Here is a 23,884-nt window from a genome sequence, read left to right on the forward strand (position 1 = left end):
ATTTATTTTTCCTTTTTCGTTGAAAGAAACCAAAAACAGCACCGCCTCTCACTACTTAACAAGTCCAAAAATATTTATTGCATAATTGGCAATACAGTTCCAACGTGGCGTGCAACATGCACACAGCGGGTGTGCCACACAAGCAGCAACTACACATTGTTGCATGCTGCAAGTATTAATCTAGCAGCGCGCAATTTTGTGATCGGGATGCCATCTAAAGTATAAACAGTTTCACCGTAAAGCCACAGTAAGCTGGCTGGATAGGTGGCTAGCAGGGGGAGCAAAGGCAATTGCGGCGATGCATATTGAAAATGTTTACTTGTTTGGATTAGGAAGTGCCAAAGTGCTCAATAGCAGAGCAGAGTAGGCAAGCGTTGTGTAGTAAATTGTAAAGCAAAGCGCTGTGGAGCTTAGCCAGCGAGAGATGAGCGTGAGTGGTGTGCCTTTGCATGAGTGGAAAAACTGTTTAATTTATAGCATCAACATTTTTAAACGGTTTCAATTTTACGAGCTTGCAACGGCATCAATGTTGCTGGCGCTTGTTGTTGTTGCAGCTGTTGGTTGGTTGTTAGTACCTCACAAACTGCATGCGGGCATTGCTTTTGCGGTTCGTGATTATTGCTGTTGCTGTTTGTTGTTTTTTTTTTTTTTTTGATAACATTACAGCCGATTTTGCGAATCACGAAATAGTCTTTGTGTCATCGTCGCTATCAGCGGCGTTGTTCATTTTATGGCAAACGTTTTCCGCATTAGCGACAAACGCTGTTGGTGGTAGTGGTGCGCCGATACTTTTTTAAGTGACGAGGGAGTTACCAGATTTTGTGAATGTTAAGATTTGAAATTATTTACGCAAACAAGAAAGGATATAGTTAGTATTTATTCATTTAACTCTTTTTCTTCTTGCTTGGCGCGATAACCGCTTACGCGATTTTGGCCAAGTTTTCAAAACGCGCCAGTCATTTCCTTCTCGTGCTAAGCGGTGCCAGTTAGAAACACCAAGTGAAGCCTAGCCTTTCTCCACCTGATCTTTCCAACGCAGAGGAGGTTTTCTTCTTCCTCTGCTACCACCAGCTGGTACCGCATCGAATACTCTCAGAGTCGGAGCGTTTGTATCCATTCGGACGACATGACCCAGCCAACGTAGCCGCTGGATCTTTATTCGCTGCGCTATGTTTATGTCGTCGTAAAGCTCATACAGCTAATCGTTTCATCGCCTGCGATAACCGCCGTCGCCATCGTGCAAAAGTCCAAAAATCTTCCACACAATCTTTCACTCGAACACTCCAAGCGAGGCCTCATTGGATGTTGTCATCGTCCAAGCTTCTGCGCCATGTGGTAGAACGGGCATGATGAGACCGTTTTAGAGTGTTAGCTTTGTTCGTCGAGAGAGGACTTTGCTACTCAATTGCCTGCTTAGTCCAAAGTACCACTTGTTGGCCAGGGAAATTCTCCGTTCGATTTCAAGGCCGACATTACTATCGGTGTTAATGCTGGTTCCTATATAAACTAAGTCTCTTTCAACTTCGATGGGTGTCGATACGCGAATGCATCGAATGTTTGTTTGATGATAGAAGGAACTTCATTTTGTCCTCGTTCACCACCAAATCCATTCGCTTTACTTTTTTATACAGGCCGGTGATACAGGCATGAAGAGTCTATTCATGTTACATTTACACTAAGAAGAGAACAATGTCCTCCAGTGTATTTAAATGGTCATCAAATTCCTACTAGCGACACAGTCAAGTACTTGGGAATGCATCTTGATCGACGCCTCACATGGAAAAATCATATTAAAGCTAAGCATCAACAGCTTAAAAATAAAACCAAAAGAATGTACTGGCTACTTGGTGGCAAATCTCAATTTAGTCTAGAAAACAAGGTTAGATTGTATAAAGCTATATTGAAGCCTATATGGACCTACGGTATACAGCTAGCTTACTGCTAGTAAGTCCAATGTGGAGATTTTGCAACGCTACCAGTCAAAGACCTTACGAACACTTGTTAATGCACCTTGGTTTATCACAAACGAAGCCATACACATGGATTTAGGTATTCCATTTGTTAAGAGAGAAATCTCAGTATATTCTAGGAAATGCATTGAAAGATTGTCAAATCATGTAAACACAAATGCTATTTGCTTGTTGGACACAACCAATGAAATTAGACGATTAAAGCGCAATCATGTCTTAGACTTGCCATTCCTTTAAATTTGTCAATTTAATAATAATAATAAAAAAAAAAACAAGAGCTAAATATGAAATTGTTAAAATGCTCCAATAAATTTTAAAATTCTAATATAAGTTATACATGAAGTAAGTTATACAATTTTCGAGTAAAAATTAAATCTAATAACATAAAATATGCATAAGAATTGTAAAAAGAAAAAAATCTATAGTTTTCTATGTAGTTTTGCACCAGTGTAAATACTATGCTGTCATTAGGTAATAAGATCTCCTTTGCTGAATATCTGTATTCTAAGATAGGTTGCAAATAAAGTATTTCCATTTAGTAGTATTGGTCGGATCACTGTTGTGTAGCACCAAGGCGTTTGAGAGGGAGGATGTGCAGTAAAGTAATATTAAGATAATTTTTTTCAAAATCAATTCAGAAAGCAATATAAGCGATTTCATGGCCAAGTGGTCCAGGTATTTTGGATTTTGCCAATTTTTCTAAAATTCTAATTGTTGAGAACGTCGTTGCTGAAGGTTGCTCAGCAACACTTTGCACTACAGAAACCATATTCTCAACAGAACGTCCAGTTTTTAGTATGTCAGTCCACCAGACCACTGTAGTGTTTTCCAAGCGGAGGTAGCCGCAATTAAGGAAGAAGTGGATTGGTTGCTCTCTTCGGTAATTACTGTAAATGGTGAAAATATCTACTCCTAGCAGCAATTAGGGCATTGGGATCGCTGTTTGTGCGTTCGAGATTGGTCGGGGAATGGCTGGCTTCTCTCTCGATTGCATCCGAATACTTCGACATCAGGCTCATTTGGGTTCCCGATCACAGCAACTTAGAGGAAAACTGCTGAGCTGATCAGCTGGCTAGACAGAGAACCCTGGAGACGGTTTGAGCACAATGAGAAGATTGAAGAGATTCCCTTCGGAACCTGGGGTCTGCTCCTGGAAATATGGGTCTCGCTTCAACTCAACGAACGCTGTGCTAGTGCGCATACGTGCAATGTCGCAAGATCTTTCTGGCCGCGGGTAGATCACTCGAAGGAACTTCTAAGGCTAACAAAGCTGCAGATCCCGAATTTGGTAGGTATCCTTACCGGATAGACGTCCATGTGGCGAGGCTTTAGATTGTCTCAAAAGCATCTGGGCTCTCACTTTTTCGCTACACCTGTGGATATTGCGGGTTTAAATATCACACATCTGGTGAAATTCAGCAATAGCTTCAAGCGGCTAATTACGATCGTGAGTTAGCCACAGTTGGTCATCATTCAATAATTCCAAGGCCCCTTTTTTTTGCACCTGTCTGGTTCCTTTCTTTCTGCTTTCCCTTGTATGGTATCACAACAGACGAATTTTGAGTATTTTTCCATGTGGGCTCTTTTCAAGGATAGCGATTTATCCTAAGTCTGCCCGTCTGTAATCCAGATGGAGTAATTATTATAAATAATTGTAAATTCTATTCAAGAGGCCAGCTTTAAAAATAGATTCTACAAAGAGAACTTCTAAAATAATAACGAAATTCTTTAAAAAAATTTTGTATTCCTTTTTTAATTTAATTTAATTTTTTTTTTTTTTTGGAATCTAGCATTGGGTACAAAACTGTGGCGCCAACCAAGTTCAGTCAGCTTTTCCGCTTATAAAGGATGGTCAAATCTTAAGGGCCGATAATGAATGTGAACCACACCTAAATGTCAAGTTTGTTTCTGCATTTCAATTGATATTTTTCAATTTCAGATTAATTCAATTTGAACTATGAAAACCCACATAATCGAGCAACGCGTTAAAGTTATTCAGGCTTATTATGAAAACGGGCATTCAAATCAAAAGGCATATCGCGCACTTCGTGATCTTTTTGGTCAACTTAATCGTCCAAATGTGCGTACAATCGGAAAAATTGTGCAAAACTTTGAGCAAACCGGGTCTGTAGGAGATGTGAAAACACCAGTGCATGTTCGTACAGCTCGTACTGCAGAAAATATTGCTGCTGCTCGCGATAGTGTGGTTGAAGAGGCGTCCTCCTCAACTCGTCGTCGTGCCGAACAATTGCACCTGACTCAAGAACTAAAGCCTCTTGACCATTTCAAGCGTCGTCAATGGTCAGAATGTGGCAGGAAATGGGAACAGTAAATGACCAATTTTCGAAGAAAATCATCTTCAGTGGCGAGGCACATTTTCACCTCAGTGGATTCGTCAATAAGCAGAATTTCCGCATTCGGGCGAATGATAATCCAAGAGTGATTGCCGAGAAACCAATGCACCCACAAAGAGTGACTGTTTGGTGCGGTTTATGGGCCGGCGGCATCATTGGGCCGTATTATTTCCAAAATGAGGCCGGTCAGCCAGTTACTGTGAATAGTGTTCGCTATCGTGAGATGATAACGAACTTTTTATGGCCCGAATTGGAAGATATGCATGTGGACGATATGTGGTTTCAACAGAGCGGTGCCACTTGTCACACAGCTAGCGAAACAATGGCTCTTTTGCGCGAAAAATTTGATGGTCGAATAATCTCACGTCGCGGCGATATCAATTGGCCGCCAAAATCATGTGATTTGACACCGTTGGACTTCTTTCTTTGGGGTTATTTGAAAGAAAAGGTGTACGTCGATAAGCCAGCAGCAATTCAAGAGCTAAAGGATGAGATAATTCGGCACATTAACAGCATAGAGCCTCAATTATGCCTCAGCGTCATCAAAAATTGGGACCATCGGATGAAGGTGTGCCGCCGAGGCCGCGGCGGCTATTTGGCAGATATTTTGTTCTATACGTAATTGAGCCATACCAGTATTATCATAATAAAGAGAAATGACAATAATTTCCTAAAAAAATTGTATTCTATTCAAAATCAACACCGGCCCTTAAAACTTAACCACCCTTTATATGAGGAGCACCATAACTTTCTCAAAAAACTCTTTTAACATATCCCAATATTCTAAAACATTTGAATCAAACTCAAAACAAAAAATAACCAAAATGTATTACAAAATTATGGCATAAATTTAATTAAATAAAAAAATTACATAAAAGTATATTAAAAAAAAATAAGTACGTAAAAAAAGTACAACAATAACAAAAATTAAATAAATAAAATTTAGTCGGCAAAACAAAAATAAGAAATGAAAAAATTAATCAAAAAATTTTATATAAATTTATGCATTAAAATGATACAAAATTTAGTTAAAATTAATTTAAGTAAAATAGAATGAAAAAAAACAAATAATTACAAAGCAAAAAAAATAAAAATACATAAAAAAGAATTAATATAAATTTATGTAAAATTTAATTAAATTCAATAGAAACTAACTTAACTGAAAAAAAAATTAAAAAATAAATAATTATAAGCCAAAAATAGAAAACAAAATAAAAATTTATCAAAGAGAATTAATAATTATAAATTATGTAAAAATTAAATAAAAGTAAGAATCTTAAATACATAAAAGAATTAATAATTATTTTCAAATATATTTCAATTTCAATAAAGCAATTCGGCAACCCACTGAAGCAAACCAGCCACAATTTGCTAAGAATAAAAAAAAACACATTAAATACTCTCCATATTCAAATTGTTTTTCATTAACCAACTGATCTGCCATTACCACAACAATTTGTTCCATCCACATCCTTATCGAACCCTAAATAAATACGCTTTATCTTTGCAGCATTACCCGGCTCATCTGCCGCATCAGCATTCAAGTGGCTCGTTCTTCAACTCAATTTGTTTGGCAGCATCACCAGACTCGTAGCTACTGTTGCACTTGTAAGTTACATCTCGCCTTTCAGCAGCGAAGTGCCACGCAGGCCCATATACCAGACCCTGCTGCTGCCTCTCCCTCCCCTGCACAACAACTACAGCATCTCATTTCGTTGGCGGTTAATTTTCGGGTCTCGTTTATTTATGTTTAAATTCCAGTTTTGCTTTTGTTTTCGTTTCTTCTTTTTGTGGTGTGATTAATTCCACATTCATTGACGTTACTGTATTTTTAATTAGCTGCATTTTTCGTCATTCTGTACATGCTTTTTTCTGCCGGTTTGCGCCGTTTGTTGTTGCGATTTATGTATATTCATTTTCGGCTGCAGTTGCAATTATGTAGATACAAAGTTGTGGTTGGCCTCAGATGTGACTGCTGACTTCTCCTTCACTGGACGTCGCTTCTGGTTCAGTTTCAATTGCTTATTTATTTTTATATTTTTGGTTAATTTTCGTGTAAAAACACTTGGTGGCTGTTGACATACTTGTACATACTTATAAATAATGGCGGTATTAAAAATGCAGCAAAAATATATAAAATTAAAAATTGGGATAAAGGCGGAGAAAATTTAAGAAAGCGCTGTAACTATGGATTTAAACTTTCGTTAATGAATAAAGATAATCTTCAAAGATATCTTCACTGGGTAATAATTGAATTAACATTTATTTGATTGGCGTCATCATTTATTCAATGAAAATAAGCTGAGAATTCACTGTTACACTCAATTAGCTATGGCTATCAGATCTCAAAGATCGACTTTGATCAATAACTTTCCTGTACATTATATGACAAGATTGTAATCTTCACGAATGAGAAATAAAGTTTGAAGAAAGGTTTACGTCTTCTACAAACAAACATGCGATATTCCTTTACGGACGCGACCGACATGGCTGCAAATATATATATAACGATATGAAGTGTTACCTATTCAAAACACCATAACTTTTTTGTGTGAAATTAGTTTTTATTGATTTCAAAGACAAAATTGTTCAAAAATGATTACAATTTTAGCATACATTCTATACATTGACTATAGCCTTCAAACGGTCAAAAAGTGAGTTGCATGCTGCACGAATGTGATCTTGAGGTATTTCGGCCCATTCTCGTATAATCGCTTTTTTCTGCGCATCCATACAGGCATATTTTTTATTCCTCACCTTGCTCTCCACAATGGACCAGATGGAATAGTCCATCGGATTTGCGTCTGGCGAATTCTAAAGCCATTGTTTGGAATAAATGAAGTGTGGAACATGATTTTTAAGCCATTCTTGGTGCATTCGAGCTTTATGAGACGGTGCCGAGTCTTGTTGGAACGTCCATGGTCTACGACCGAAATGTTTGCGTGTCCACGGCTCTAAAGCGTCCATCAGCGGTCACTGCGACCCAAACCATTAATTGCGATGGGAAATTGCTTCGAGTGGCCATACGTAGGCTTAAATTCTCGTATGAGTGTTCGGTCAAGTGAACACGATCGTTTTGAGAGTTTACGAACTGCTCAATTGGGAAATTTTTTTCATCAGAAATCCCAATGTTAGGAAATTCGCCACGTTCGTGCAATAACTTCTTTGCTCTTTCGCACCGAACTTTTTTTTGCTGGGGTGAAAGATCGTGTGCTTTTTGGAACTTGTAAGCCTTGACTTTCAGCTCATTTTTGAATATGCTGTCTTGCGATATTTTTAGTTCTTTGGCCATTTTTCTTCCACTTCGACGTGGATTTCGTTCAAGTCGAGCCTTCACTTTCCGAACCATTTCTGGCGTTGTTGCGATTTTTTTTGGTCCACCTCCATAGCGTTTTGCAATGCTACCAGTATCATTGTAACGTTTTATGGTGCGATACACAAACATTTTATTCAATTTGAGGTGACTGAGCTCACGAACAATGGCTGGTTGTGGTTTTCCAGACACATAACTCAATCACACTATTACGTTTGAGTTCCATCACAGAAAAAAAAAATTCAACAAAACTGAAAGGCAAATGCTTTTGATGGCTTATAAACAATAATATTGAACTGTCTTTAGAACAATTTTGACGTTGATGTCATGAGCTGTTTTACAGATACAAGCAGTGTGAAGTTGGTAACACTTCATATCGTTCACCTGTATATGACGAATATTTTTTCAAAGCCAAAGCGACTCACAACAAGGCGAATCTGCTACAGGTAATAGCGCTTGGGCAACAACAACATTTACTATATTAGTATTTTTTTTTTTTTTGTGCTTCTTAAGTTCTTTTTAAGAACAAACAAAGAAGCAGACCACTTTTTCAAACAAGGCAAAAAATCGCCTGCGCTAGTGACGCCACCTTGCATGAATGAGCCTTGAATAACATCAAATGCATAAAATAATAGGAAGATAACCACATCAACTACATAACACCGGTATGTCTTGGTCCCTGGAAGAAAACCATAATTTCTAAGAAATCGGTGTGAGATGGAATGGTTCCTTTAAAATTCCTTCCGATTTCATTATTTTGCTCACTTAAGAGAAGACTTAAATTCACTTCGCTTAGTACACCGCAAACGCAGAATGGGCATCTTATGGAAGGTAACTCATATGGTTATACTATCTAAGTTATTTCTAAACGGCCGTAGGTATCGAGGCGCCTTCAAAGATATCCCACAGTAGGAGGCAATTATTTGACGACTATTGGCCATTGCAGTAATCAAACCTCAGATGAATACCGTCTCATCGGAAGTTTTGACTGCTTAAATAATTGACACCTACACCATTTATTGGCAGAGCTCCTCCTTCTATTTGTGGTGTGCGTCTTGACGTTTTTCCAAAAATGGAGGGGCCTTCAGTTTTAAGCCGACTCCGAACGGCAGACGGTTCTTTTTATGAAGAGCTTCTAAATAGCAAAACTACACTCGGAAGGTTACCATGGCCTATCGAAGGGTGATTTCTATTAATTTTTTTTTTTTTTTATCATTTGATGTTTCATGCCGAACCGGGGCATTACCGAATGGTAGTCACGCACATTCCTTTCAGTCATGGTGGCTTAGAATTAGTACTAGGGAACTTTGCGTAACCAGACATCAAATCCAAAGTGGCATTCCTACTAAGCACGGGCCTATTGGGAACCTTGTCAGAAGACTAGTTGTAGCTAAGGTTAGTGGTAGCAGTTTTGCTCCTTCCTTTTCATGGATGTTCCTTTTAACCAGGAAATCAAGAACAACTGCGAGCATTAGAGTAAATTCCCAGTTAATCTGAACTTAACTTGACTTAAATTAATTTAACTTAACTGCGAAAAATTAACATAACTTAACTTAGCTTCACTGCAATTAACTTAGCATAACTTAACTTATCTTATTTTGACTGAACTGTAGTTAACTTAACAAAACTTAAATTAACTTAACTTAACTTAACCTCTTTTAACTTAACTGCAATTAATTAACATAACTCAACTTAACTGCAATTAATATAACTTAACTTAACTCGACTTTTTTTAACTTAACTGCAATGAACTTAGCATAACTCAACTTAACTACAATTAACATAACTTAATTTAACTTAACTTTACTCCACTTGCAATTAACTTAACATAATTTAACTTAGCTTAACTCAACCTCTCTTAACTTAACTGCAATTAATTAACATAACTTAACTTAACTCAACTTAACTGTAATTAACATAACTTAATTTAACTTAACTTAACTCAACTTAACTGCAATTAACATAACTTAATTTAACTTAACTTAACTCAATTTAACTGCAATTAACATAACTTAATTTAACTTAACTTAGCTCAACTTTTTTTATCTTAACTACATTTAACTGAGCATAACTTTAATTAATTTAACTTAACTGAACTCAACTTATTTTAACTGAACTCCAATTAACTTAACATAAATTAACTTAACTTAACTCAACCTCTTTTAACTTAACTGCAATTAATTAACATAACTCAACTTAACTGCAATTAACATAACTTAACTTAACTCGACTTTTTTTAACTTAACTGCAATGAACTTAGCATAACTTAACTTAACTGCAATTAACATAACTTAATTTAACTTAAGCTTACTCCACTTTTTTAACTTAACTGCAATTAACTGAGTGTAACTTTACTTACTTTAACTCAACTTATTTCAACTTAACTGCAATTAACTTAACTTAACTTAACTTAACTCAACTTTTTTTTAACTTAGCTGCAATTAACGTAATTTAACTGAGAATGAAAAACTTAAAATCTATATTTAACTTAGAATTCATTCATTTTTGGGGCTTTGCCAGAGCTTCTCCACCACTTTATGATACGCTTCTTGTTAACGTTCTTATTGTGTAGAGACCTACGTCTCTTCCTCCTCCGAATGGAAGATATCTGAGTTCTATTAGGAGATTTGATGTTTCAAGTTCTGAGTGGGCTTCGAACCCGGTACGCGCAAAGCCATTTTCCAAATAAAATACCGCCTTTCAAAAAATTATATCTATTGGTTATACCTATTGTTCATATTCACCGATTTGTTTAAGGCATTTTTGTTGTTTTTGCTAAAGATGAGTAATTGTGCCACAACCCATTTTGCGATTTTTCTTAAGGACATGCGAAAATTTTTTCTGCATAAATGTTTTTGATTTCGCGCTTTCGTCGACTTATTTAAGCTGCGCCAGGCTTGGAGCTACCTATATTTTTACATTACTTTGCTAGATCACTCACTTTTCTTTTACGTTTCGAATGAGTCTCTCATCTGGTAGTGGACTTTGTAAAGAATTCACCAGCGACTTTCCTTTGGGTAAGCAGTAAATTTGCCTTTGATCTTAATTTCGCAGTCGACTGCTTTGGGTGCGGCAGTAGCTTCAGGCATGAAATCCAAAACAGCTGTGAAAGGTAGCATAAGCTTGCCGGACATCTCCATGTGACTTCATGGTTTTCAACTACTGCTCAACCTATCATTGGAAGAGATGCCTTGATGTTTTTTTTTTTTTTTAATTCAATTTTTCCATATGCCAATGAAAAAGCTATCAAATCAATCATCTGCTATGAATAGTTATGTAGACATAAGCACACAAGCATATGAGCATAGATAAACACACACCTGTACATGCATTTAAAAAAGAACACCTGGTGCAAATTGAATTTCGTTGTATCCAGCATTTGCCGCCCGATTAAACATTCGAAATTCAGCGCTCAGCTGCCCAAATAAATGCGGCAGAATCTTTGACACACCACGAATACACAGACGAGTAAATCATCAGCGTCACAACACAAACAACAATAGAAGCACTGATATCCGTAACAAACAATAATAATAATAAAATTTGCATTTTATTGTTTATTGCCTTAAGCAGCATAGAGAATTAGTGAAACACACACACACACACACACGCATATATACATATAATCGCTCTATTATATTTGTTTGTGATGTGCGCACCCAGGATCATTCACGGATCAAATGAGTTATTGCTATTGTCAATAAAATGGCACTGCAGAATAGCCGTTTTGTGTGCAAAATAATTTGTTCGGTTTGTTGTTGTTTTTATTCCTCTGCTATCTAAACTGGTTTAAGTCTCCAAATATTATAAACATCCATAGTTTGGAATTTGTTACGATGGATTAAAGAGACGAGCAACTGGCGATTGTTGTAGCCGCTGTTGCTTATTTGGCTGTCAGCCAGCAATTTATAGCTTTTCAAGTACTGCCGCCTATAACAATGTATGTATATATGTATGCGTATGTGTGCATGTACATGTGTGTGCGAATTTATGCAACTGTCATAATAGATAGTGGTTTAACATTTCAATACCCCTGCGAATGGTCATGTAAATATTTGCTGCAAAACTTTTGATTTTTTGGGCTGGAAAAAATGTGAATATTCGATAGTCGAATTGATGTCGCATAAATGAGCCCTTGATTTTGAAAGTCGTATAAGTCATATTTTCCTCGTTTCGAGATATTTAGAGCATTTGCATTTTAAGGGACTCAAAAATATTTTTGTACTATGGTATATGATTTTTCGACAGTAGTGTAGTGCCACCAACAAACAAGTATTTATTATGATTGTGAAATGTATAACCATTTTTAAAAGATAATGTGGTTGTGAAAGGTTAAAATGACTTGTTGTTGTTGTTGTTGAAGTGGTTGAGTATTTCCACTGATATAATCCTATTTAGTGACCAGCACCGTTTTACTACCACCGTCCTCGTATAATGATGTTTTTTTTTTTTTTAATTTTTTTTTATTTTTTTTTTTTGCTGTTCTAAGTCAGACCCATTTAGTGAGGTTCAATTATAGCAGCAAATTCTTTATCTCGATGTCAGAGATCTCATAAATTTGCTGCAGGAAAGGCTTACCAAAGGAGCAGAGTCGTGCCCTAGCTAGCCCTGGACATTCACATAAGCAGTGGAAAAGACTTTCCTTCGCCCCTTCCACTTGACAACTTCTGCAGATAGGATTGAAGGGTAGGTTGAGTCTAGCTGTATGCTCCACTACTTTCCAATGGCCTGTAAGGGTTGCAGTGATGCGTGAGATCTTTGGCCGAGAGCATCCTAACAGATCATTCGTCCTCCTCAGTGAATTATTTTCATCACATTTTTTCAAATACAGCTCATACATACATGTTTCGAATATCTAAGTCAGCACTTAGAAGTGTGATGTGATCTCGTGTAATGGCTCTCTGATGCTGAAAAGCTCAAAATATGTTCTCCTACCACTTTAATTTTCTTCTTTATCTGTTTTTCTAGATGAACCAGCCATTTTGGCACGACCATCCGTTCCAGGTGTTTTGGCATTTAACACACGGCTTAATCTTCCGTTAGATATTTTGAAACAATCCAAAAAAAAGTTTTGCAAACAGAAGCTTCTGAATTCCGTACATTTAGATGAAACTTAAACTACATTTTCTCATATATCCTTCGTAGTTTCTGGATCATCTTTGTTTTATTGATTGTTTTCGAACCAAACGATAACAGAAACCATACGAAACTTGCTAATTTCCAAAAAGAGCCAAAGTTAGCTTTCCTGTCTTCATATCCCATTCCATTTATACATTTTTTGGAACAAAGGCTATCGTCATTTTGGAAAAGTTTACCACTCCCATGCCTAGACTCTTCTGTTATATATTCCTCTCCGTAATTACGTTGATTTGGTGTCCTCTTTCTTGATTCCATGTTGCTTTCTTCCATTTGTAAGGGTGCCGAGTTCACTTTTAAAGTATGAACTGATTCATCTGAAGACGATATTAGTCTTATCCGTTTCCATTTCTTGGAAGCATTACTTATACTTCTTCTCCGTATAATGTCTACAATTACGTTTTTACATTAAAAGGCTTACCTGATCATATCTGATCTGAAGGCATGAAAAGAGTACTAAACATTTTGCCAAAGTTTGTGATCAGACTGACTTATACCACTTTTAAAAAAAACTGTTATCGTATTTTGTTTACCAACCAAAAAATAAACACATTTTATGGAGATAGTTTTCATGGCATATTGTCAATATCTTCAGATTATGTCATTTTATTAGGCTTTGATATGAAATAGCTGATAAACAAGACCTATAAAATTTTTGACTTACACTACTTTCAAAATCAATGGCTCAAATCCTCTAAATAATTTACACACACATATCTCCATATGTAATTCAAATTTGCATTTGGTTTAGCTTTTCTGCGCCTTTTCAAAAATTTTATAAAAAATTTGTCAGTTATAAAATTTAATGTTTTAATAGCGCTGAATTATGGCGCAATATTAAAGTGCTGCGTTGGCAAAAACCTAATTTATGGCTTATTATATGCGATTAATGAACTGCAAAATTTGCCACACACTAATCGAGTGCTCAGCCATGTAGTTTGTTATTTATTACAGAGGCGTTGATTACTTGCGCATTTTTGCGTAAAATTTTAAAACACACATTGCCACACATACACATGTATGTGCATATGTATGTATGTATAGCACATAGGGGCATAGAACACGGATAGTTTGAAATTTATGTTTAAATTAATATTTCCGAATTGGCGCTTGTCACAAAGTACTCACATTTAGCGAGTAAAAATTATTTGAATGGAAGTTTATTCAATTTTTTCACTGCAATTTTTTTTTTACTTTTATACTAATAAATTAATTATACCATAATATATAATGAAGTCGTTAAGAACTAAAAATCAAAAAGAGTAAAACAGCTTTATAAAATATAATTCCCGTAATTAGCGATGGATTCGCTACAGAGAGCTAAAAAAGGAAGAGAGACGTATTATCCGAGAGAAGAAACGAGAGGCCGAAATACGTGAGTGCGAAGAGCTTGAGATTCTGGCCAACAGGAACAACGCCCGAAAATTCTACCAGAAAGTTCGGCGGCTTACAGAAGGTTTCAAGACCGGGGCGTTTTCCTGTAAGAACAAAGACGGCGAACTGGTGACTGACATTCAAAGCAATCTTAAATTATAGATGAAACACTTCTCGAACCTGCTAAACTGTGATAGCTGCGCATGTCACAGGGAATGTGAAGATCCCGATACCCCAGTCGACGACGACGGAATTGTCGTTCCGCTATCCGATCATGACGAGGTGAGAATAGCGATAACGCGGCTACAGAACAACAAAGCCATGGGCGCCGACGGACTGCCGTCTGAGCTTTGGGGCGAGGAGCTGGTAAGGTGCATGCATCAGCTCCTATGCAAAATATGGTTGGATGAACGCATGCCGATTGGAATTTAAGTGTGCTCAGCCAAATCCATAAGAAGGGCGATCCAGCAATCTGTGCCAATTACCGAGGGGTTAGTCTTCTAAATATCCCCTATAAGGTTCTAGCGAGCGTATTGTGTGAAAGGCTGAAGCCCACCGTCAACCAACTGATTGGCACTTATCAGGGTGGCTTTAGACCTGGAAAGTCTACCATCGACCAAATATTTACAATACGCCAAATCTTGGAAAAGACCCACGAAAGGAGAACCGACACACACCATCTTTTCGTCGATTTCAAAGCTGCGCTCGACAGTACGAAAAGGAGTTATTTGTATGCCGCGATGTCTGAATTTGGTATCCCCGAAAAACTAATACGGTTATACAAGATGACGTTACTCAACACAAACAGCGCCATCAGAATTGGGAAGGGCCTCTCCGAGCTGTTTGATACCAAACGAGGTTTCAGACAGGGTGACTCGCTGTCGTGTGACTTCTTTAACCTGATGTTGGAGAGCATCGTACGAGCCACAGAACTTAATCGCTCAGGCACAATATTTTATAAGAGCGTACAATTGTTGGCGTATTCCGATGATATTGAAATCATCTGTCTTAACAACCGCGCTGTTAGTTCTCCAAACTGGATAACGAGGCAAAGCGAATGGGTCTGGTGGTGCACGAGGATAAAACGAAGTACCTCCTGTCATCAAACAAACAGTCGTCGCACTCGCGAATCGGCACCCACGACACTGTTGACAGTTATGATTTCGAGGTTGTAAAAGACTTCGTTTATTTCGGAACCAGCATTAACACCGATAACAATGTCAGCCTTGAAATCCAACGTAGAATCTCTCTTGCCAACAAGTGCTACTTTGGACTAAGTAGGCAATTGAGCAGTAAAGTCCTCTCTCGACGAACAAAACTAACACTCTATAAGACTCTCATCATGCCCGTCCTAACGTATGGCGCTGAAGCTTGGACGATGATAACATCCGATGAAGCGACGCTTGGAGTGTTCGAGAGAAAGATTCTGCGGAAGATTTTTGGACCTTTGCGCGTGGGACGCGGTTTAGCGAGATACTCGCCAAAAAGATCTTATGAAGAACGGGAACCACCAAGGGCTTAGTCTTCTGAAGCATTACTGGCATGATGCCGTCGATACCTGGAGATTTGAAAGGGGAAAAGCTATCGATTTCCCAGTTTATTCTGTTGACGGACAGGATAGATGTCAGGGACATCGCAGGTGACCCCTCCTGCCGATTCGCGCCTTCGTTACACTCTGGAGCAATAGAATTTTCCGGGAAATCTGTATCAAGAAGGATTTTTAAAGATTCGCCTGCTGATTCAGCCTACTTCCCATTCTCTCTTTTGACAAGAGAAAATGGAAGTGATATAAAAATATGTCCCATGAATTAACGGAAAGCTTTAATAAGCGACGCGTTTGTTTGTTTTTCTTTTTTTTTGTTTATCACAAACGTTACTGATTTTCCTTTCCTCCAATTTGGGCGTTTTTCAAAGGCTCAATGATTTTTTTTTCTTTTATTGAATTTACACATAATTTTTTTGTGCCTTGAATTATTTTACAAGAACAATTCACTTTAATGTTGACTCTGGCAAAAATTATATCATCGATGAAAAATTTATTAACCTTGAAAGAAAAACTAGAAATAATAAACATTTTCAGCGCATATTTTTCTGTTCGAACTTTAGCAAAAGCGTTAAATAGCAAATCTCAGTGGGCCAGTAGCGCTAATCCGAACATACTGTGAAAAGAAACTTTGCGCGCTGTGATGGTTTGAAAATTGACAAATTATCTTTGGAGTGGCTTCCTAAGGTAAAGTATCGAAATATGCCAAAATGTGGTCCACTAGTCAAAAAATCGCTAAGTAGTTAGAATGAATTTACGCTGTTTGACAGGTGATTCCAAAAGTGACTCAACCAAATAATATTTCATTTACATTTACATATTTACAAATAGGCATTTACGCCCATTTTTTTAAATAGGGCTTTCAATATCACTTTTTATGATATACCCAGTTGGCGCATCTGTCATAAGCGGACAAAAATTAGTTGACCGTGAGATGACCTACTTAGGGAGCTTTCACTGCATACATATAAAAATTATATTAAAAAAAATATATATATAAAAAAACATATTTTCTATGTACTAATCTTAAATACATATTGCTTAGATACATAAATAAAAACTCATACCATGAATTCCATGAATTTCTCTGCCATCTCGCTAAACCAATACGAAAATTTTTAAGCATCCAACACTCAACAACCAATAGCTGCGATTATCGTTCAATAATTGCTTGTATCACTTTGAATTGCAATCGTAAGCCTTAGCCACACTAACCCACACCTTGAAATAGCTGACATACAAACACTCGTAAGTACCGCCACTTAAACGGCACACAAAACTCCCTACTCAGTTAACTCGCCTACTTAAACAAAACGATTTACACCTCATTGCTCCGTTCGCTCAGCGCACAGCCTCTCGGATAACACTGAAGAGGGGAAGTACTTTGACAGCAAAAGCAAATCGCATGCTCTCCTCCGTCTTCTTCCGCGCGAAATACGCTATAGTACTCCTTACATTGCTCACAAGTTGTTTGAGCCGTCTGTCGCGGCTATTCAATTCTGTTGCATTCTCAGCGGAGATTTGCATCGTCCAAAACACTATACAGCGACTTGACAATCTGCAGCTAAACTAAGCACAAATTCAAGAAGAAGCATTACAATAAGCAGACAATGCAATAGAAAGCACTACAATGATTCACCAGAGCGCTTGGCTGCCTGCAACAAATTGTTGCAAAGTAAATCGAACTGTGAAATCGAAAAGGTAAACTACTAAGTATGTACCCGGAGGTAGCTTTGCTGTAGAATGAGACTGAAGTGAAGCGTGAGTGTGTAGCCCAGCCACCGACATCGTACACCCCCTTGTTTCCCGAGACTGCGTTGCTCAACTACCCGCAAGCGCTGAACTCGAGTGTTTGCCTACAGTCGCACCTCAACAAGACTCCTCCATTGCAAAGCACCTGGTATGCCCCCACCTTTTATGCTTGCCTTGTTGCAATTGCACACTTGTATGAGTGCAATACTTGTACAAACTTACCTACAAGCCTTAACAATATTATTGCTAAGAGTCACTGTGTTCCCCTCAACTACTTCCTAACACCATTCCGCTTAGCTTTTTTGACTCTTAGTTCCTTGCTCTTTCAATATATTTGCATATCTTTTACATTTGCTGTAATTGTGCCGTTCCTTGGCTGCTTTCCGTTTTATTTTTTTTTTTTTGTTTTTTTGTTGATTTTTTTCTCTTGTGGCACAATAAAAACTTTCAACTGATTTGTATTTTTATACCTCCTTCTACCTTCACCTACCATCTTACACTTTCTGTTGCTTTCCTTTGTTATCTTTTAGCCGCACTCTTTCGTGTCACTTCAAGCGTTTGTAGTGCTGCTTGTTGGCTTTTTCTGTGGCATGTTACAAGCGCGGGGTGGCATGAAAGGCGCGCGGGCGTGTACAATCAAAAGGTAATCGAATCCGTTCATTCGCATAGTCGTTTGTTTGTTCAATCAGCCGCTATGCTCTCATCCTACCATTCAACCCGCCTACCTTTGTTCCGCTTCGTTTTCTCACCTTTTTTTCGTGCCGATTCTTGTGGCATACAACACGCTTAAGAGCGATTTAACTTTTTACAGCAATTCCCAGCCGCAATCGTCGAATTGTTGTGGAATTTTTGTTGTTTTTTTTCGGGCTGCAGTTGTGTATTCTTGCATTTGGCTGATATACTCGTACAGTACTTTTAATATATGTAAATATTTTCCTCCAGCTACTGCTCTGCCATTTCCATTTCTTCTTTTTAACTTCGTATTGTTGGTCCTGCTTTCGACTACTTTCAATTTGTTAAGTTAACCTTTTTTACGCGTGTCATCTAACGTTTTTCTCCCTACTTTTTCTAGCCACTTTTTCTCATGCCTTTCTAGTTCATCCGCTGGATTTAGCTACGCTACGTTTCTTCGCTTTCCTACTTTGTAGCTTTTTCTGCATTCATCATTCACTGCCTCCAATAGCTTTGATTTTCTTTTCTATGCACTTTTAAATGCTAACTGCGATTTAATTGAACAATTAGTAGCAGCCATTGAGAGCATTGACTTGGCGTATGCTGTTGTTTGTGTTGTTGCTAATTTAAATGCAGTTAAAAGTACTTAAGCGCCTCTCGAACTCAAATAAATATAAACAAAAAATCAATGCAATCGCAAACGTAAATGAGTGGAAGTGCCAGCGTTCACTCAACCAAATGACGAAGAATCAAAATCTAACATAAATATTAAAATATAAGAGCATCCACTAATACGAAAAAAGCACGAGTATATTCTTATAGCAAGCCGATACTTCCAGCAGCATGGTCATCCTGTGTAACTGGTTTGAGGCTAGTCAAAATAATGCAAAATGGAACTATAATCAATATTAATCTTGGATGAGCAAAGCTAAAAACTGCTAGTATATTTTAATTTTGTGTGCTGTGCATTGGCTGTGCAATGAACAGCGGCTTTCAGAGTCATTACAGCCTAACCCACTGTCTCTGGCGCTGCATGCAGTCTTTGTGATCAACGGGGAGATACCCGTCGACCTCATGGCCCTGGAATGTATGGATGTGTGGTACTCCAAGAAGAAACACGTCATCACTAGTGACACAGAATTAAGACGCCAAGCCATGTTGCGGTGGCAAAGCCAATGAGACACTAAACCGAGCGGCATTCCATGAAGAGGCAAATGGGTCTAAAGGAAATTCGAGGAAGTGAATTATTTCTTAACCCAGTTCCTCTCGGGCCGCGGTAAGCGATCCTAAGTGCATATACTACGAAGCGCCGAGTGATGGCTTGCGGAAAGAGATGCTCTGAGGAAGCAAATTGACGACATCGCACCGAGCAACACAAACAGCAAATTGCCCGTACGCGAGGACAACTGGAACGCGAGAAAGACCGAGGAAGGAGAAACAGTGCAACAAAGCGAGGCCTCACAAGCAGAGACACAAGAAGATGAGCCTATAGCAAGAAAGCTGGCTAGAAATATGGGTGACCCAGACGTTAGTGAATAGAATTGGTATTTTATGGATACCATTCTGGACCCTCCCAAAGTAATATAGAAAGCAGTCCACCTCCATTTGTGGAACAACATCAAGACACGCACCACAAATAGGAGAAGGAGTTCGGACAAGTACCTAATATAGTAGACAAGTACCTTTATATATATAATGGGATATACCACAATTCAGAACGAACTGAACAGTTATAAATTTCTAGTTGAATTTGAGGCGTTGCCCGAAGAATATCCTTTGCACTAAAATGGAATAAGATAATATGTCAGCCGAAATGGGTTTCAAATTTCAGCCTAATTGCTGTGTAGAGACAATAAAAAGTTTACTGAAGCAGAATAATGGTCTTCAGACTGCTTAATACCGAAAATGAGCGAAGAGTGGCCGAAACCGTCAATGGAGAGCGTTATCGGGCCATGTTGAACGAATTTTTGTTCCGAGAAATTGAGAAGGAGGATATTGGTGGCATTTGGTTCCAACAAGATGGCGCTACTTGCCACACAGCGAATACTACGATCAATCTTTTGCGCACTGTCTTCGAAGATCACATTATCAGCCGAAATTCTGGTATCGTTTGGCCGCCTCGGAGCTGCGATTTGACGCCGTTGGATTATTATCTTTAGGGTGCCGTCAAAGACCAGTGTTATGCCAACAAACCAGCAACAATTGATGCACTGAAGACCAACATACGCGATGTCATAGCTGAAATACAGCCGCATACAATCGAAAATGTCTTGAAAAATTGGACCGATCGTATGGGATGGTGCATGGCTAGCCGAGGCAGCCATATGAATGAAGTTGTGTTCCATCATTAACCGGAAGGATTGTACTTCAAAATAAAAAAAAAACAGTTTGGAAAAATATTGAGTAGTTTCTTTTTTATAGCATTTTTAATTCCGTAAAGTTATATGGCGGACCCTGTATTATTCTTTATTTAATTTTTTTTTATTCTTTATTTGGAGACTGAGCGTAACTCACAAACTCACAAATCGTAGCCACTTAGACGCTCCTTATATATTGTACCTCGGCAAAATGACTTCCTTCTAACTAGCAAGTAGCCCAGACTGGCCATGATTCACTGCGCTGACCACAATTCTCCTCTGAAGCCCAACCATCGTAAAATGCAGAAGCTTCATTATGTTGAACTACATGAGATCGGCGTGTATAAGGTGCATCTTACCAAAATACATGTAGATTCTCCGACTTAAAGCGTGGCATTCACTTATGTAATGAAATACAGTTCCGTCATATTTTGGGTATATTTCGTACATATAAAAACAAGTCTTGCCAATAAACTATTGCTAAAGTCGTTTTCCCATCGGCTTGATCTTGCTTGTCTGTATTGGTCATATAACTATTGCAGCACGCACGGTTTTAATGGATATTGACGTCGCTGTTCCCACCAAATATTGGTTGAGAATCTTAAAATTTCTGTGAGGCCTTTAATAGGCCATGTTCTCCGATTCTGACTACAAACTGTAGTCTAATAGATTCAGATCTGCACTTCCAGACGGTCAATCTTCTGCGGCTATGAACCGACGAATATTGATTTTTAGCCACAGCGGGTAGTTTTTGCCTTAAGAGCTGGAGTGTAATCTCGCTGGAAAATTCAACGCTCTCAATTGAAAAGAGTACTGCTCAGCTACTTCACAACGTCTTCTAGGACATTCTCTTGGTACCCTTTTACTCCGCTCTTCACCCCTTTTTCGCAGCAATGAACATCTTTACAAGACATTCCCCACCAAACTATTACGGAGGCTGGATGGTGGCCTCGCTGAACTCTTGGAACAACATTTTTTGCGTCTTTGGAAGTTTTAACATAGATTTTGTCGTTGTGCTTATTAAAAACTTTTTCAACAGTGAACGTTTTCGCATCTGTAAAAAGAGCATTTTCGTGGCCGTTGATCGCGTGCCACCGAAGAAGCCGGTTGAATCTTCAAGCGCATTGTCAAAAGATGACCAGTTGAGCGACGGAAGGCTTTCATTTTGAGATCATCTCTAATTAGTCTTCACCTGGATCTGATCGATACATTCACTTCCCTCGACATTATTTTCTGCTTTTAAAGAGGATTTCTGCGAATTCTTTCCTGGAACGGCTTTTATGGCTGCTTTGGTTCGAACCATGCGAGGACAGCTATACTTTATGACAAGACAATGTATAAGAACAAAAGCCAAAATAACGGAACTTTTTTTTTGGAATTTGTTCTCGACGTATGCATTGTAAAATTTGTCACAGAAATTATGACAAGACTAAAGTTAAGCCACTTACCTGACACATTAAACCTTTATTATTTATTCGGCCGCCGTAGTTGAATGAGTTTGTGCGTAACTACCATTCGGAATTCAGATTGAACGTAGGTTCAAATCTCAAATCTCGTTGAAACACCAAAATGAATAACTATTTTTTTCTAATAGCGGTCACCCCTCGGCAGGCAATGGCAAACTCCCGAGTGATTTTTTGCCATGAAAAAGCTCCTCATAAAAAATATCTGCCGTTCGGAGTCGGCTTTGTGGAACAACATCAAGACGCACGCCACAAATAGGAGAAGCGAATGTCTTAAATTATTATTAGTTAAGATATTATAAAAGGGGCAAACAATTTATCGATTAACAAGTAAGTTTATATTCCAACAAAGACTCTGAGACGTGTCTGGATAAAAGGCCAATCCAAGTATGCTCAGCTTATATCTCAGCCATCTCTTTCAGCTTGGCTCCTTCCGATAAAGATCTTGCATTCCATGTTCCTAATCGATATATGATATAGTCGATACACGAAAGCCAAAAGTCGGTATCTGGTTATCGATTTTATATTTGAGGCTATCCTCCGTTTCTTGGGTGTTGTTTATTTATGTTAAGCGTCCCAACTTTGCGTGGCCCCGTATGTGTCAGTGGGATACGTACTGGAAGTTTTAGAACAACCAGTCTTGACCGTTCAAACACATTTATATAGCGATCCGCTCTCAGCAGCATCTAACCTGATGAACAACCGCGCTGAAGTTCCCTCTCTGATTTACCATACCAGTGTTGGTTACCCGATCGTTCGGAGAAGTACTAGAGATTAACAGGGTTTACCACGGTAAGGTGAGAGTAGAAAATTGGCAGAAGAGGCTATGTGGTGCCCATGTCTGTCATTATAAAACCCACTTTTACACTTCGGAGTTCTTAGTGTATACTTTTAAGATGTTCTAAGGACACAAAGGTTATAATAATGATTTGATGGGCAATAGATATCTAACGAATTTCAAATTGCACGGAATGAGAGTGAAGGATTTTTAAAAATGCTGTATGAAACCCGCTTAGTCGACGATAATGAGATCAACTACAATATTTATTCATAGTTAAATGAAAGAAATTAAGCGAAATATGGAATTAAGTTAAATTTTTACCAAATACACTCTTCTTACAAACGTATAAAAAATATGCATGAGTTGACAAAGAACTTTCCTGAAGCGCAAATCCGGATTATATCTATTATTTGAAGTGATAATTTTGTTTAGGACTGACTTGCTTTCAAGGAAAATAAAATTTTTATTACATTACTATTCCCATGATAATTTTTTTGCATAAAACGTGCACTCATAAATACGCACATATATGTATATATAAGGTTGCGCAAAATTAATCACCCTACCGAAAAAATTTATGATTTTTGCAAACGGCGTCGTACGTCAAACCTATTTGACGCTTGTGAACAAGAAAGCTGCAGAATACCACCAGACAAGGAATGAAGCGCGCAAAGTGGCTTAAAGTAGAATAAAGATTTCCACCGCTCAAAATAATTTTTTAATTTAGTAAAAAAACAAAATGGGATGATTAATTTTGCGCCACCTTGTATATACATATCCGTGCGTATTTATGCGCAATTCCTTGCAAGCAATTCAGCTGAGTAGCCTGGCTTATGTTTCTGCTAATTGCAAAAGCACCGTAAATTACAAATGAGATGGAAATGTGGCTGCCACAATCCCCGAACAAATCAGCAGCGGCAACAAATTGCGTTCATTAGGAATGAAATCAGCAACACTAATGACAACAGCAACGGCAGTAGCCATAAAAATCGCTGCTGTAGCCACTGGCGCGCCATGAAAATCACTCAAGTTAATCCACGCACACATAAGCGCACGTGTACACCTGTGTTCACAATAATAGCAGCGCGACTTGCGGCAAAGTTCCGATTATTTATTTATGTTTTTGTAAATTTGTGCCATTTATTTAGAAAAATATCATGCATACTACA

The 23,884-nt window shown here is 38.0% G+C and overlaps 1 protein-coding gene across 1 annotated transcript in view; it reads right to left on the reverse strand.

Moving 5' to 3' along the window:
- Window positions 1-488: 488 nt before the first annotated feature.
- Window positions 489-23,884, reverse strand: part of LOC128857456 (netrin-B-like) — a 71,759-nt gene continuing 48,363 nt past the window's right edge. Inside the window, exon 2 of the mRNA XM_054093212.1 lies at window positions 489-583. Within this exon, the coding sequence (XP_053949187.1) occupies window positions 489-583 (95 nt within the window). The remainder of the gene's footprint in view (window positions 584-23,884) is intronic.

The sequence above is a fragment of the Anastrepha ludens genome, chromosome 3, assembly GCF_028408465.1.
Source record: "Anastrepha ludens isolate Willacy chromosome 3, idAnaLude1.1, whole genome shotgun sequence".
Taxonomy (NCBI): Eukaryota; Metazoa; Arthropoda; class Insecta; order Diptera; family Tephritidae; genus Anastrepha; species Anastrepha ludens.